The following is a 16,563-nucleotide window of genomic DNA, read 5'->3' as shown; positions in this document are numbered from 1 at the left end:
ATCCATTTTTCAAATCATGGTAACTTTTAGTCGACATACGAATACACGTAACTGAAATTTGTTAAGCCTAATTAACAAACTTCTTACATTAGAAAATGCAAATCAAAATCCTAAATTGGCGCACTGCATTCTAACACTCATCTACATATACGAGACAGGTATGTACATCCAGTGACACACATCCATACACTTACATAATAGGCCAAGACGATACATTCGAGTTCAGTTCCGGTCTGCGTTTTCTAATCAAAATAGACTCTGCGATTTTGCGATCTGGGTGATCCATTGCCCTATATAGCACTGACACACTTATGCTAGAAGGAATGTCCCTGGCATCTGGGTGAACATTTCCAAAGTGATCACCCATGGGGGTGTCTGGTTTGTTGCCAATGGCGTCTCTCACATGCTCATTGTACCTAAGCCGTATCGGGCGTTTCGTTTCTCCTATGTACTGTGCACTGGTCGTTCCTGCACCACACAGTTTACATGTTAACATGTAGACTACATTCTTTTGTGTACACTGGCCTTTGAACCCACTCTTGCACAGCTTACACCTATTTCCCCCTGGACAACGAGGCTTGCTAAATGCTGAACGAACTAAACGTTTTTTTAACTTCATATCATTTCGCCAAGCCAGCTTTACATTGAGTCCAGATTTCTTAATAATGCTTTTCACTTTGCACAGTAAATGCTCATCGATGTATGGCAAAGTCAAATAACCGTCATCCCCCGCCTTCTGTGTGTCCCCACGTTTTTGCTTTGTCCGTTTGTCGTTTTGTACCTCTCTGAGGAGCCTCTTGAGTAGATTACGTGAATGACCATTTTTTACCAGTAAACGACGGATCTTTTCCACACTGGAGGCTTCCTTAGCTTTGCTAGAAAAAAGGTTCAGTGCCCTGCGAAACATGCCCCTGATCATGTTGTGTTTTGTTGACGTGGGATGTGCCGAAGTGGCATGCAAGACAATGCCCGAATTCGTCGGTTTTATGTACAGGGTGTCCGGAAAGTTCTGGCGCCTCTTTTGGACGTCGTCTAACGCGCGCTGTGATTATTGGACTTTCAACCAATCACCGCAGATATGACCCCTCGTTCACCGCTCAGCTAGGGGTCGCGTAAATATGACCTTGAAACCGTTTTCAGTGCTAGGTATATGGGCGAAGATGCGCCTTGTCGCTGAGAGCCCGCGCGCGGGGGCCCGGTGCGGCTTGAACGAGGCGCGAGTTGCAACGCGATGCGGCGTTTCCCGGCGAACGGTTGAGCAGGCAAAGGTGCACTCCAGATCGGAAATGTCTTAGAAAATATTCTCACTCAGCTACAACCACGGTATGCCAAAGCTGCTGAGACTGAACCAGCATTTCAGCGGCAATCGAAGAAAATCTTGGGTCTGATGGACACAAATGTCCCATCATCTTCGTCAAGGTCAAATAAATGACTGATAGGCTGGTCCACGAGGGGTTCCTGGACACGACAATCAAGGCGACTTGCCCTAAGGGTCATGTCGCACTTCAACAGCACGGAGCGCCCTCCAACAACGCCGCTGCCGTCCAAACCAAACTGACAGAGGAGCTCGGCGGACCAGATCACCGTGGTGAAATGAGATTAGGCCACCTTATTATCCCAGCCTTAACCCGCTCGACTAAGGCATGCTACGCGTTTTGCAGAATAAGCTCTAGGCCACCTCTCATCCCAGCCTGGAGTCCCTGAACACTCGCATCATGACAGCATGGGAGGACAGGAAATGTCCTGCACCGTCAAAACCCGCAGGCGTTTCCGCCCTTGCGTCGAGGCCGTCGTCGGCATAGACGGTGGTTACAATGAATGGGCACTTAGCAGAAGGATGTGGCTTGGTGTTCCTGGTCATTGTTTCGTTCTATTGTTGAGTATCTATGGACCAAAGGCATTTATCTTAACAATGTTGAAAAGCGCCAGGACTTTCCGGACACCCTGTACAGTTCTGTCTCTATTTTAGCTGTCTGGTTTCCATTCGACTCTACCGTTACATAGGTGTCTAAGAAAGGGACCCCTTTTCCGTTTTTTTAGTGATCTAGGGTGAATTTCAACTTTGGGTGCAAGCCATTGAGGTATGTCAGAAAGTTGAACAGCTCCTCCTCTCCATGATTCCATATTCCTATAGATTCCATATTCCATATTCCCATAAGATATTCCATATTCCCATATTCCTATATAGAGTCTATTTTGATTAGAAAACGCAGACCGGAACTGAACTCGAATGTATCGTCTTGGCCTATTATGTAAGTGTATGGATGTGTGTCACTGGATGTACAGCCCTCAGCAGACTGCGTGGTAGGTATTCTTTTTCCGACAAAACTGATAATGATTCAAAAGTCATGTTATCAGTCGGTCGAAACTCACTGCAAATAGATGCGCCATGCTCCACTCCTTCGATAGGGCCTATCAATAAACAAAACATACGCCTTGAGCGGCAACAAAATGTAAAAGTTCGTTTTGGTGGCAAATCTAAACTTTTGGGTTTTGTTGCCAAACTGGATGGAAAATGCATACGATGATAATGCCAATCTAAGCTGCGGAGTCTCGCGCATCTTGCTGTTACGATTTCCGAGTGCCCGATAGCATAGTATTCGCGTTATTCTTGGTTTTGTCGAAAAAAGAATACCTACCACTCAGTCTGCAGAGGGCTGTACATACCTGTCTCGTATACCTATGTAGATGAGTGTTAGAATGCAGTGCGACAATTTAGGATTTTGATTTGCATTTTCTAATGTAAGAAGTTTGTTAATTAGGCTTAACAAATTTCAGTTACGTGTATTCGTATGTCGACTAAAAGTTACCATGATTTGAAAAATGGATGTACTTAAGATTTAATTGCTCGTGATAACGAATAGTGAAATAGGAGATAAAGATAGGAGCAGACAAGAAATGTATTCTTATTCTGTCTTTTGTTAACAATTCCGACGAAGATCTGTGATCGAAATATCAATATCAATATATCCTTTTTGCTAATTTATATTTTACGAGGAAAGGTCATATGATACTAGAAGAGACTTCTTCATAAAATACACATAAGCACCTGCTGAACAAAATTGATTGCCATTGTAGAGGAACAGAAAACAATGCCGTCATATCAATCCGGGAAATCATCAAGCCCATGCCATGAAATCGAACGTCGTCTTTTCATAAGCAGACGGAAAACAAGTCGGTCAGCAGATAAACGAGAGCACGAAACCAGTCTAGAAACCCGCTCATCCAGTTATGGCCAGCCATTCAGGAAAACGAGTGGACAAATTACATCAGCAGCACAGCTGCCTTGGCAGGTCGTCGGGTAATCCCCGGGTACCCAAAGCGCCACCGAAGTTGCGCCATGAATGGGTGATGAGATGAGACCTGGCGGCACCAGAAGCATGGTCGTATACTTTGTGTTCACTCACGCTTCAGAAGGCAGCGCTTTTGGTAGTCGGTCAGGAGGTGTGGTTTTTGATCGGATGTTAATGAATCCTCGCAGATATGGCCTATTCGTATAGCCGCTGGCTCGCTCATCTGCAGCACCGATTTCGCTGTTATGCAAAGTACCGTAGGGGTTATTGACCAGTGAAAGATCCGGACGAAATGCATTTCACAGCGCGATGAACGATATAGATATCTACGCCAAAGTCAATATGCCGTGACAATGCCGTGTTGTTAAACCCATTGCTGAATTAGGTGCTTCGGAAGTAAAACGCAGCCTCAATCTTGTACAGTCCGACAGCCATAAATAGAACCTTACGACCGCTCCCAGAAGGAGCATCATTACCGTATTTCTTCACCTTAACATCTTGGCGGTGCGCTAAATACAGAACAGCGCCGTTGCAACACACTATCATTATCCCGAGTGCGGACGGCGCGGCAGGGCAGAGCGCGGACTCTGGACTCTGGACTCAGCCTCCCGATGACACTGCAGTAGTAGTCTCAGACCGGCGGGCAGTCCGAGCGGCGCGCAGTAGAGCGCTCAGCGACAGCCCAACGCTCCGGCCGACCGGCCGGCCCGCGGGCAGCCATTCCGTGAACAATTACAGAGAGACACTTCGCAGTAATACCGCCCGCATGCTTTCCGTCCATAAATCGTCGACAGAGTTCAGCTCTGGACGCTGCGGGGCGCGGGCCGGTCCGAGACGGGTGCAGATTTGGCTCGGTGAGCCGGCAGTGGCCGGCGCGGCGACCTCCGACAGCGCGGAAACGGCGCGCGGCACGTCAACAGCACGGTGTGTGAATCGACAACACGGCAACGGTGGCCCGCACAGGAGAGGAGGGAGACGCAGCCAACCATAAACCCAAGGTCAAAGCGGACGCGGTTATTAGTGTGAATGTCAACAAAGCAATATAATCGACAAGGATGAGCTGCGTCAGAGTGCGCAGTGACAAACAAAATGTTTGAAGTAACGCTTCACAGCGCTACCACCTCGGTATAAGAGGTCGCGGCAAGCCACACAAGCAAGCGGATCATACCCACACGCCAGCACACAGCCGCTGAATGGCCTTTGAGCGGGTAAACCCCGGTGCTCCCCGCCCGACCGCAGCCGGCCAGGGATAACACAGAGTCTCAGGTGTGACGAAATGAACACTGGCTTCTGTCCGGTAACCGGTATTTCCCGCAAAAATTGCCGATATTACTGGACAGCTTCAAACCAACGGCCATGAAAATAGGTATTGAGAAGTCGCCAAAGTCGACAAAATTTGAGAACCAAAATGATATCCATGTGTGCTTACAATTGGCTTATGGAATAACTCAATCGTGACCTGCTCGAACCAATCACCTTAAAAGGGTCTAATTTATCAATGAATAAATTTTCACGATAAATGGTAATCCACAAACGACAATAACAAAACTGTAACTAGCCCAAGCCACTAAAAAAAAAGAAACGTGAGAATCAGCCCTTTCATACCAATCCAAGCAAAAGCTTCGACATAACCACGCTTTGCTCGCCAGTCGTCTGTCCGTCTGCCATCACTCCTACGCTTACCTCCTGAACACACCGCCGAGCAGCGAGGCGTTGAGACACTCCGGTGAGGCCAGGCGGCGCTGCACCTCAGCCACCGTCACCTTGTACTTGGAGGTGGAACTGAGCAGACTCAGCCGGCCCGGCACCGAACTGAAGATATCCGTAGGCAGCAGCTCCCGAGACAAGTCTGCGCGTGCAGGCCGACAGCGAGTGCCGGGGACGGTTATCGTGGTGCAGGGCAAGGCAGAAATACCCAGCGCTGGGCCAGAAGGTGAGTGGGGGAGTGGCTACGGGGTGCAGTGTGCGAGGAAGTGACAGGAACGTGAGGAAAAAATGAGCGAGGAGAAAGGTCGTGAGGTGTGTGCACTGTGCAGTGTATGTGGTGTTCAAGCAGAAAACCATTGGCAAGCAGTTTTGTCATGCAATGGAAAAAGAGCATGCACGTTCCAAAGCAAACTTCGAAAAGACGACCGAGCGAGGTCAGCTACGCCAGCCCGGCACCGTTAGTCGTCGAATCTCCGTCGTCTGTCTCCTGGGCTTTGTCAAAGCGTCCTTGCCCTTTCAGGGTCAAACGTCATTCAAGATTACAACCTCACTCATAAACCAACTCCCAGCTCTCCCACACGGGTATCACTGAACGAACAGCCTCGTCCAGCCCGCCTTCCACCCGGCGCCAGGGGAGGTCGATGCTCTAACGCGAGCACCCTGGGAGGAAGCGACGAGGGAAGGGGCTGCCGGGGGAGGGGTCTCCGCCGACTAGGAGGGGGATTCTGCCGCAGGGACGAGGGGGGATTCCGCCGCAGGGACGAGGGGGGATTCCGCCGCGGGGATGGGACCCACCTGCGGATGATTCCGCCGAGCAGGGAGGCGTTGAGACACTCGGGCGGCGCCAGTCGGCGGCGCACCTCGGCCACATTGACTTTGTACTTTGAGTTGGAGGCGAGCAGCGAGAGCCGACCGGGCACGCTGCAGAACAGGTCGGACGGATGCAGGCCGCTGGGCAGCAGGGCGTCACTGTCCTCCCACTCGGCCTTGACGCCTGCCGGCACAGACAGCACCGCCAGATAGACGGACCGTCAGCGGCCGCGCCACGGACAACCATCGGGGACAGGAGGGCGACGCGCCAGCAGGGTTCATGCTAGGTTCTTACAGCCTCGGGAAAGGCAATGAAGTTGGAAAATTGTGGCTTTGATGGTGATAATGCGAGGACATGACATTGAGCGGAATGTATGGTAAGGAGTGGAAGGTAGGTAACGAAGAAAATGCACAGTTAAGAAGTCAACAATCCAGTGTCATTTTGTCATTCATGCATGCTGGAGAGTATCAAACGTCAAGGATCATGAAAAATTCTAAAACAAAGAAACTGGTACAATTATTGAAGCAAGTAATAATGCAATCATCAGTCATTGTCATAAAGTGAATCAATAAACTGTTTACTGGCATACTGGCTCATGCATAAAGTGGGGGAGCAATATGATTAAGCAAACCATTGACAAGGGAAAGAGTAAAATAACTTTGTAGATATGCCCATGCAGTTGCACAGTCACATAGGAGCTGTGGAGTCATGGACCGGTAGCACTCTCAGGAAAAAGTCACACTCAAGAGTCAAAAGACTAAAAGAGGCTACCCAGGTCCCAGTTTGTTAGGAAGGATAGCAGATTTTGTCTATGTGAGATCCTGTGTTGAGAAATCATGTAAAGCAGGCACAACCTTGTGATGGGTTACCATGTAAAGCATGTGTAGCCTTATGCTTTTGCAAAAACCCATGCGATGTAATCAGGTTAGCTATGGAAAGTGAGGAATCATAGAACACTTTAGATCATATTCACACCATCTTCACTTGTTCAGTGGCTTGATAACAAATAATAATAAAGGCAAACTTAAGTTAAAAATCAGTTAAATAAGGAAAAATAATGGGCTAAACCCACACACAAAACAAAAACAATATGTTCTTAATCATCTAATAAAAAGTAAATAGTGCTGTTGACTTACAAAGTGACAAGAGTATCACAAGATAAGTAACAGTAAGGCATCTATCGTGAGATAGCTCAACATATTTTGAAATCATTGTTGATTCAAAAAGTAAATAAAAAGACATTAGTTACCTGGGAAGGAGTCACTATCTATCCCAATGCTCTGAAATAAAGAAAATAAAATCAAAAGTAAGCAATTGATTACAACAAGGCACAGCAACAACAAGGGTATAAACAATTTGAATTTGCAAAAAAAAGGCAAAAAGGCAACAAAAACACTGAACAATAAAAAGCAGCAGAAGACACGTAAAATGTGAAAGAATGGATGATAAGGCATCGCACACATTAGTCAGCGCTGTAAATGATTTCAACACTTCAACTTGATGAGCGATTTGACCACGGTAAACACACTTGTTTAATTAATGTATAAATGTATCATACTCTTGTCACCCATGAGTGCGTTACAACCACTTATGCATGAGAAACTGTGCAAAAAGATAATTAAACACACCATAACGGGCATAACGTAACCCATATCTTCATCAGACTCCAGTTCAACCTCCTCAACTTCTTCGCACATCATTGTGTCCCAATCCAATAATTACGAAATGCAGGGCAAACAGCACAAGAGCAATAAACTAAAAACAACTGAGTTTTGGAGATTTTGGAGACACGTCCTGCACACGTTTCTTAGGAGACAAGTATTTACACATCAATATAATTTTTCACATTGCGTCAGTGAAGTAAGCCTGGAAATAAGCCACAACGCCACTGCGGTCAGTCACAGTGTTCGACAGAATATCGGCGCGGACAGAAAGCCAATCAAAGGTTGGTGAAATTTGCATAATACTGTTATGAATTAAGCATTTTGAGTGGTAATTTACATAAGAATAAAATAAGGCATCAAGAAAAATTCGGCTTAAAATTCCAAATTGTAAAATACCTATATTCAGAGTCTGCTAGCATATTCGTAAGTTCATATGTCTGCAGCAGAGAACAGAGTAGCTGCCACGCCAGATTGTAACAAGCACGTCGTTATTGACTTGATTTTGAGCTACCATATTGCTACCATACTGCCCAAACTGGAGACTGCTTGGGAGACTGCATTAGCTCACAGCAATGTAACCACCATCATGGAGACTGCACTAGCTCACAGCAAAGTAGCACAGTGCCGGAGACTGCATTAGCTCAGAGCATAGTTAGTAACACGGAAGGTAGGTACATATAGGGTGTTCACTAAAAATTGACACAAACTTTGAATGAATGCACATCAAAAGTGAAGCAAGCTATTACGATGCAACTTAGCATGGAGATAAAAGGGACATTTTTGTATCATACCGAGCATAAAATTTCATGGGTGTAATGAAAGCAGTCGCGTTGGAGGTTGTTTTAAATAAGGACCACCGAAAGCCAATTGGCACGCTTTCCCAAAATAGTACGTCAATGGGAGAGTCTGGCACGTACAAATACCTAATGAAAGCTTAAAATGTCGAAATTAGTTACATACCGTATGGTGGGACGAAAGTTCCAGTGGGTGTGGGAGTCAGAAAATCTGAAGTGGTGCAAATGTGAAGATACTGACCAAAGGAAAGGTCGGGGCCCCGAAAATGCACGTGGAGGGGCTTTTTGGCACCTCACGATGCAATGCTGCCGATCAGTAAGGTATTAACTGTGCCTAAGCGAAGAACATATATCACACCTGAGGCTAGGATGAGTTACAACCGGCGTAAATGATTTCTCGAAGCGACTGGGAACAACATAAGGCAAGAGAAGTAAATAAACAATGGTCAAGAAAGGGCCACAAATTGCAGAAAAAGACCGATCTATTTAAGGAAGAAAAGTCATGTTTTTGTCAAAGGGCGACAATTAACTAGACAATGGAGTGTTCTGTAGTGATGTTATCAATGATACAAGAGATAACGTCCATTTAGCATCCAAGCTAACGCTGGATGCCGTGGTACGTGTGTTATTTCAGAGCATATCATCAGTTCGACTTTATTTCTCCAGGCCGGTCCTTTACAATATGATACTTTCTGAGTCAAGTGTATTATTTAGCACTAGAGGTTCATGCAGAACAACATATGTAACCAGAAAGTGATCTTCTGGTCTGACCTCGCGCCAGCACACTAATCAAGGGGCGCCTTGGGGGCTCCGGCCGATGTAAAAATTGCATGATTGAAACAAGGCCCGATAAGCCATTTGCCACGACTGAAATTAACAAATGAGTATCTAATGTGATTTGCCGAAGGCTATTACGTATATTGGTGTCTTTAAACTTGATACAAAATATCAACTGGCTGCTCATTACCGCCATGAATTGGCCAAAGTCACGGTCCACTGGTGCCAGACCTTGTGAAAACACTTACAAGAAAATGTCAAAAAAATGACCTACGGGAATCAGGCAAATCTGTTGACGCTCTACGGTTTGCAGCAGATGCAATGTGCATTACAACAATGCCTCGTTTGTTTAAATCGGTACATTTTTACCGAAGATACAGCCTGCTAAACTTTGTCTCAATTTTTAGTGAACACCCTGTATGTACCACAGACTATAGAAGCTCACAACAAAGTAACGCTATACAAGGGACTGCAGTAGCTCACAAGTCACAGCAGCTGATTGATCAGTTGCTGATCTACCTCAACCAGTAGCTATGCCTATTTGGGATATTCGTATAGATCAGTTGATTACAATTTCTTTAGCAAAGCACAAATCAAAAGCCTTTATCTTACTAGCTGGCCCATTTTAACCCTCGCCGGCACAGGCCATTTTGAGTCCTTCGACGGCACAAGGGGGGGGGGTTGGTACGACCCCCCTCGCGTTTGGCCCCTAATCGAGCTAGAGCTTCGCCGAAAAAAACGAGCGTGTTGCCCGTCACGAGAGGAAGCCGATGATACCCAATTTTAAGGTCCTAGGTCATCGGGTGACCTTCCAGGTCAGGTCAATGACCCGAAAACCGGGAAAATCGGGACATGTTAGAAAGTCGTAAAGTGTGGCTGCTATGTGGTTTTCCGGGGTGCTGATCACGAATATCGATTAGTTTTGATCAGAGATGATGTCTTCACATTTAGACCAGGTCGGGTCAGGTCAGGTCAGGTCAACCGGTAGGGGTTGTGACGGGTATTCGTAATACGTGTCAACCGCCTCGGACAGCTTCGTAACATGTTACGAAGGCACCAAAACTACTTCGTATATGTTCAAATGGTTGCTAAATTCGAATTCAGCTCCAAAAACTAGCCTAGAAACATGTAAAACTCGAAAAAGTGAGCCGAGGTCACCCGAGGTCACCAAAGGTCAATGACCTGACCTGACCTTCAGGTGACCTTGACACCCACCCTAATGCATGGGAGCAACATCAAATCACATGTTTGAACGTTTGAAACCACGAAAAGCTTGCAAACGCGCGGCTAATGCGAGCCGACATGCGCCGAACCGCGATTTTGGCCAAACATGGTCACAGAAGAGAGGTCACAGGTCAAAGGTCATTGGGGTCAGGGTCATGAAATTTTTAGGGTAGGTGTAAAATTGATCAATGCGAGGGTACTGAAAGTTTCGTCGCGATCGGCCGCTTTTTACGCGAGTTATTCGCGAAAAACCTTAGGGGGGTTGCATCAACCCCCCCTGCGCCGGCGAGGGTTAAAAGCTACTGACTTTGTCTTGGTCTTTATCTGCGCCATCCTTGTCTAGTTACGCCATATATGACAAGGTTCACAACGACAAGCTCTTGGTGGTTTCAACAGAGTTTTCTCAAATCTCAGGGGTAATAGTCGGCAGACTTGTGATCAGCTCAGTTGAGCCGGCTCAAAAATCAGCTCAGCTCATGAGCCGGCTCAACATTTTGCCAAATTGTTGAGCTGTGAGCTGAGCCGGCTCAGTAATGCATTGAGCTGAGCTGCTGTCTGAGCTGAGCTGAATGAGCTTGAGCTGAGCTGAGCTGAATGAGCTTGAGCTGAGCTGAGCTGAGCTGAGCTGAGCTGATTGAGCTGAGCTGAGCTGATTGAGCTGAGCTGAGCTGATTGAGCTGAGCTGAGCTGAGCTGAGCTGATTGAGCTGAGCTGAGCTGATTGAGCTGAGCTGAGCTGATTGAGCTGAGCTGAGCTGAGCTGAGCTGATTGAGCTGAGCTGATTTAGATGAGCTGAGCTGATCCAGTTCTAGTAGGTACACTGGAAGATGATGAGAACGGATAAAAATATAAAACCGAATGCAATGTGCATTGAATACCTATTGATACACTATAAACACTAGAAACATGATAAACTGGAAAGAATATTATATACAAACCAAAGACGTCACTAGGTGAAAGGCCATGTAGTTCGACACCGCAAACTGAAGCGATCGGTCGGGAAATCGCTACATTCCTCTATTGCACCCCGTTCGCACCGTTGTAAGCCGTTCGGTTGGTATCCTTATCCACTGCGGCGTGATGTCCCGACCTGTGTCCCGATGATTCGATGTCCATGACCAATCAACACACGCATTGCCGTGACGTCATTGGCCGGACCCCGAAACGTTACGGAGATATGGGTGGCATTCGGCATTCGGCAATGGGTGGCATTGAACTTAACTGAGCGGAAACTGAGCTGAGCTGAATTGAGCGGAAACTGAGCTGAGCTGAACGGGAACTGAGTTGAGCTGAGCTTAGCTGAGCGGAAACTGAGCTGAGCTGAACTGAGCTGAACGGAAACTGAGCTGAGCTGAGCGGAAACTGAGCTGAGCTGAGCGGAAACTGAGCTGAGCTGAGCGGAAACTGAGCTGAGCGGAAACTGAGCTGAGCTGAGCGGAAACTGAGCTGAGCGGAAACTGAGCTGAGCTGAGCTGAGCGGAAACTGAGCTGAGCTGAGCTGAGCGGAAACTGAGCTGAGCTGAGCTGAGCGGAAACTGAGCTGAGCTGAGCTGAGCGGAAACTGAGCTGAGCTGAGCTGAGCGTGAGCGGAGCGCAGCCGGTTTGAGCGGAACGTGAGCTGAGCTGAGCCGCGTTAAACTGAGCGGGAGCTGAGCGGGAGCGGATAAGACGGAGTTGAGCTGAGCGAGCTCACTTTTTTCTTGAGCTGTCACAAGTCTGATAGTCGGCAACACGGTCGACAGAGAAGAAAACGCACTGTAACAGTGCAATGACTAGAGGAGCAAGGGTTATGCTCAGTGCAGTGCGTAGTAATGCATTTGCAGATTAGACTTGATTAATTCAGTCTGTATGATTGACTGACATATTTATTAATTTGCCCGTTTTGTAACTAAAACGGTTGAGCATCCAACTCCCGGTAGTAGAGCCAAAAGTCAAGTTTCTGCGGCGCTCGATATGTAAGACTTTTGACGGACTGGTCCGTACTTGGCGGGAGCAGCCGCTTTTTTGTTCAGTTCACTGAAACGAGCCGGGTCCAGCTCAGATGCTCTTTAGCATCCGAATTCTCCCGATTCAGTCTGAAATTGCTCGATCGAACGGTGCCGGCTTGGGCCGTTGAAAAGTTTTTCTTAGCATATAGGCTCTGGTTTTATCAATGGGCTCATTCAACTTCCAGCTAAATTTATTTAAAAAAAACTCATTCAATCTCTGGTCGACCACCGTAACGACCTTCCAGTGCGGTGCGCTGACATTGAACCTCTGATGACGTCACTCTGACGTCACTGCTCTCTGACCCGGAGTCGGCCGGCGATACTGTGGCGGTAATTTATGCCCGCCTTACCCAGCCGGCAGCGCACGGCGGGCCCACAAAAAGCCGGCCTTGGGAACTCTCAGTCTGCGGACCGCACCGACCACGCCTCACGAGCAGGTGGCGTTAAAAACCAGACAGCCGGGCGGAGCACTGCTTCTCGCAGTCTCCAGCAGGGAGACGAGAACGGTCGGTGTGGGGCTGCATAATTACTGAAAAAGGAGGATGAGGAGAAAAGACGAAGAGCGAAAATTTGAAGGAATAAAAAAGAAATCGAGCGTAAATTCCTGTTTCGTTATGAACCCATTAGGTATATTCAGCGGTCCTCATTTTTCGGTGGCATCTCTCTCTCTCTCTCTCTCTCTCTCCTCTCTCTCTCTCTCTCTCTCTCTCTCTCTCTCTCTCTCTCTCTCTCTCTCTCTCTCTCTCTCTCTCTCTCTCTCTCTCTCTCTCCCTCTCTCCCTGCCTCGTCACTCACCTGACCATCGTCCATGCCATGTATCGAGTTTGGGAGGATGACAGCGTCCTGGGTCTCCCCTAACACGTGACCGGCTCTCATCAGCACGGTCTCAGGCCGGCTCGAGAACCGTACTGAGTCGTGCATATGTAGGTTGGACGCCTGTGGGTGCACAGAGGGTCAGCGGTCAGGTCACGACAATCAAACGACACATGAGGTGGGCGGTCTGTTGTCGTCATAAAACATCAGATCATTTGGGAGTATCCGAATCAGGCGTCTAGACGGAGTCATTGCAGTTGTTGTAATGCATCCCAGACAACGAGTTACACACATGAACGCTGATAAGCCAAACCCCAACTGTCTCTAGGCTGCCTCAACGCACCCTTGCTTTTTGGGGCTCTAGGCCACATCCCCCACAGCGACCATTTTGTTCAGTGAACTCTACTTGTGAAGCCAGCCACACAGCCGATAGCTCAGCGGCCCGGAGACTGTGCTGGGGCCTCATACAGTATGCAGAACACGTTTCGGCTTCGAGACGCCGATCGACCGGGAATGCGTGGGGACCGACCAGATGGTTATCCTGCACTGCCAGCGCGCCGGGGCGGCGAGGCGCCTTTGGGACTGTTTGTGACGTCATTAGTGTGCTGGTGACGTCACTAGTGGTGATATTGCATTACTAGGAATCATCTAGGAATGCAAAAATGAGAGATCGCAATTATTTTCCATAAGCCAAGTGCAAAAGCACAAACATATGGAAAAAGTCGCTGGCTAGTTTGGCACCATTCCCTTATCCTCGTACATCCTGCCTCATTCCTCTCGGCTCTCCGCCCTGGTATTCCTTGTCCCTTCTCCCTTCCCTTCCATCGCATCTCACGCGAGTACTCACATTATTAGTCGCCGTGTCTCCGTCGGTCCGCCGCGCCACCAGACTGGCCGAGATAGGGTAGGTCTGCTGCTGCAGGCTCGTGCTCAGCTGGTAGGCCACCTCCGAGGCGGCGGCATTGACGTGATGCAGCTGGAACTGATCGGCCACACTGGCCGGGTTGTAAGGAGGCGGAAAGTAGGGGGGCTGGAACTCTGAGGTTGGCGTATGGCTGAGTCGAGTCGAGCCGCTGAATGTTGGAGAGCCCGAGAGGGATGTGATGGCCGCCATACCGGCCGGGTGGCCGCCGGAGCGGTCCTGCGGGGAGAGAGAAGAGTGGGTGTTAGCGCAGCTATCGGCTGCTGGAGTGACATGGAGGGGTGGTGAGTTATTCAGCTGCTCTAAGGGCAGATGAGGGGTGTTATATTTCCTGCTACTGGGAACAGAGTTGAAAGGGGTAGCGGCAGGATTATCCGATAACGAAAAATGGGGCACTTGTTGTCCACGTGTAAAAGTGATGTAGATTGCTGCTGCAGGATCCACCTGAGAGCTGTATTATTACACTTGATGCCGTCTGCAGCAATTTCTACAAATATACCGCGGAATGGTTGCAAGAGCTATAGATTTTGTTTTTAAAAGGAGGCATTTTTAGGACACATATTATTTAAGTGGATTCGTTTGTTCATGCTGCATGAATCCTCACACAGCCAATGTTTGCCATTGTCCATATGAATGCTGTATTTGTATTCGCACACAACTATAAGAGTACAAATCAAAACATTCTCGATAAATGGAAGGTTTGACTGGATTTTCCTGTAACCTCAACATCGAACATCGAGATACTGAAAATGGTGCTCAGTCAGTGGCGGATCCAGCTCAGAGTTTTTTTTTTGGGGGGGGGGGGCAAACCATAACAATTTATCGATTCTTTCCATGCCTCGTCCATAGGCGTAATGTTAACATTATGCCGTTTGGGAGGGGCAAATGCCCATTTTGCCCCCCCCCCCCCTGGATCCGCCACTGGCTCTCACACTCTGCTTGCTGTCGAAACCCTCCCCACCCCTGTCCCTCGCTGTCTGGTATGGATGGATGTATGAGTGACGCGGTAATCGGTCAACCCCTCGGAGCTAGAGTGTTTCTCCGAAGAGCTGAGCGCTGGTCGGCCTGACAGTCACGGCCGCACAAATATTCACGCTTCACTGGCTGCAGTACCATGGTCGAGTCACGCTGTGTGATCCGATCACAGGACTCTGACTGCACGGCCCGTGGGGCTGGCTATAGATATCTAACCAGACAGAGATCGATTGAGGTTTCAATCAGTCAAGGACACTGGCCAATAACACGTTTTATCTGTTAGGTCTGCTTTTCTGGTCAAGGCTAGGTTGAGCGAGTGATATATGTAGATTCGATATTAAGCATGGTAGAAACTTGCAATTAGCATGACATTCACATGGCTCACAGGTTTAGTTGGTCGCACTGTTTCATAGACACATCTATTGAAAGCCGCCCATGCGACTTTGCCTCACGAAGTGATCGTCATTGCTTGTAATTCGCGTGCTGTTGATGTCAACTCCAAGAAACGCTATTGTTCCTTCCCGAGCGACTGACAACCGGTTAAATGGCAATGGCTTCTAGGATTTTGCCGACATTGACGTCAAGTAAGGCATGCATTTTTTTGGAATGTTGATGTACCGGAGCAACTGCGTCTACATGGTATTGTCAAAAAGTTTTTCCTCAATCAACAGGAAAACATCAGAATATAGTTCAATAGATTATATGAAACGCAAAAAAAACTAACAGACGGGTTTCAGCTACAAGTGAGATTTCGATTATGAGGGTTGAATAGACAAATGACGACTTTCTACATAACACAGAGCATTATGTTTCTTTTGATATTTCAAGCTCACCTCCGCGGAGGCCGACGACATGTTGCTGTCTCTGTCCTCTTGTTCCAACATCGCTGATTTCACCTGTCACATTCCACGTGAAACCGTACCAGCCACCGCTACCCGACCTTCGTGTTCCACTTAGCTCACTCTGCACCTCTCTGTCTCACCAACCAACACACTGCTCACTCGGCACCCTCTCACTGTCCTGTCCGCGTCCGGTCAGCCCCACCTCCGTCCTCCAACTCTCTCCACCGCCAGACCCCGCTCCCCTATCCTCCTCTCCGCTCCTCAGAGGACCGCTGCTGCTGGTCAGCACGTGGTGAATACCTGGACGTCCTCTCGCGCTCTGCCCTGGCCGGCGCGGCGGAGGCTGGCTGGCTCGCTCTCGGCTGCGATCGCCGACGCTCGGGGCGCCCAGATAATGATGGGGCCGAGCGGAACGGAGCGGAGCGGTCTGACCTATTACACCGCGCGCGGCCGGCCGAGACAGGCCCGCGGCGGCCCGCGGCGGCCGCGGCGAATTGGCCAGCCCGCCGAGCCGGCATCGTTACACGAGATTGATTGCTAATGACGCTGTTTTAGAAAAGGAAACATAGTTTGTTCGGAGAATGGTTTTATAGATAATTGTTGTGCACAATGTACCTATCCCCTTTGGATTTTGGAACGATTCATGCTTTAATGATGCAAATAAAAATCGATAAACGTAGAATCAATTCACCGCGAAAATACTGACATACAGCATTTCCTGTGAGTTTATATCTTTTTGATTAATGTTGCCCC

General features: G+C 48.3%; 1 protein-coding gene across 5 annotated transcripts in view; it reads right to left on the bottom strand.

The window, feature by feature from the left end:
* Positions 1–16,563, bottom strand: part of LOC122378938 (transcription factor AP-2-alpha-like) — a 44,117-nt gene that overhangs the window by 6,366 nt on the left and 21,188 nt on the right. For 2 of the 5 annotated variants that reach the window (XM_043360649.1, XM_043360647.1), the window contains exons 2-5: positions 13,919–14,212; positions 13,054–13,194; positions 7,061–7,091; positions 5,796–5,994 (exon numbers count right to left, since the gene is read on the bottom strand). In XM_043360649.1, coding sequence (XP_043216584.1) covers positions 5,796–5,994; positions 7,061–7,091; positions 13,054–13,194; positions 13,919–14,212 — 665 coding nt within the window. Of the gene's footprint in view, positions 1–4,976; positions 5,143–5,795; positions 5,995–7,060; positions 7,092–13,053; positions 13,195–13,918; positions 14,213–15,801; positions 16,227–16,563 lie in introns of those variants that run through there. The other 3 variants (XM_043360648.1, XM_043360650.1, XM_043360651.1) reach the window with 3 other exon arrangements.

The sequence above is a fragment of the Amphibalanus amphitrite genome, unplaced genomic scaffold, assembly GCF_019059575.1.
Source record: "Amphibalanus amphitrite isolate SeventyFive unplaced genomic scaffold, NRLGWU_Aamphi_draft 000068F_arrow, whole genome shotgun sequence".
Taxonomy (NCBI): Eukaryota; Metazoa; Arthropoda; class Thecostraca; order Balanomorpha; family Balanidae; genus Amphibalanus; species Amphibalanus amphitrite.
Note: the sequence above shows the minus strand (reverse complement) of the source record. Positions and strands in the feature narration are given on the sequence as shown.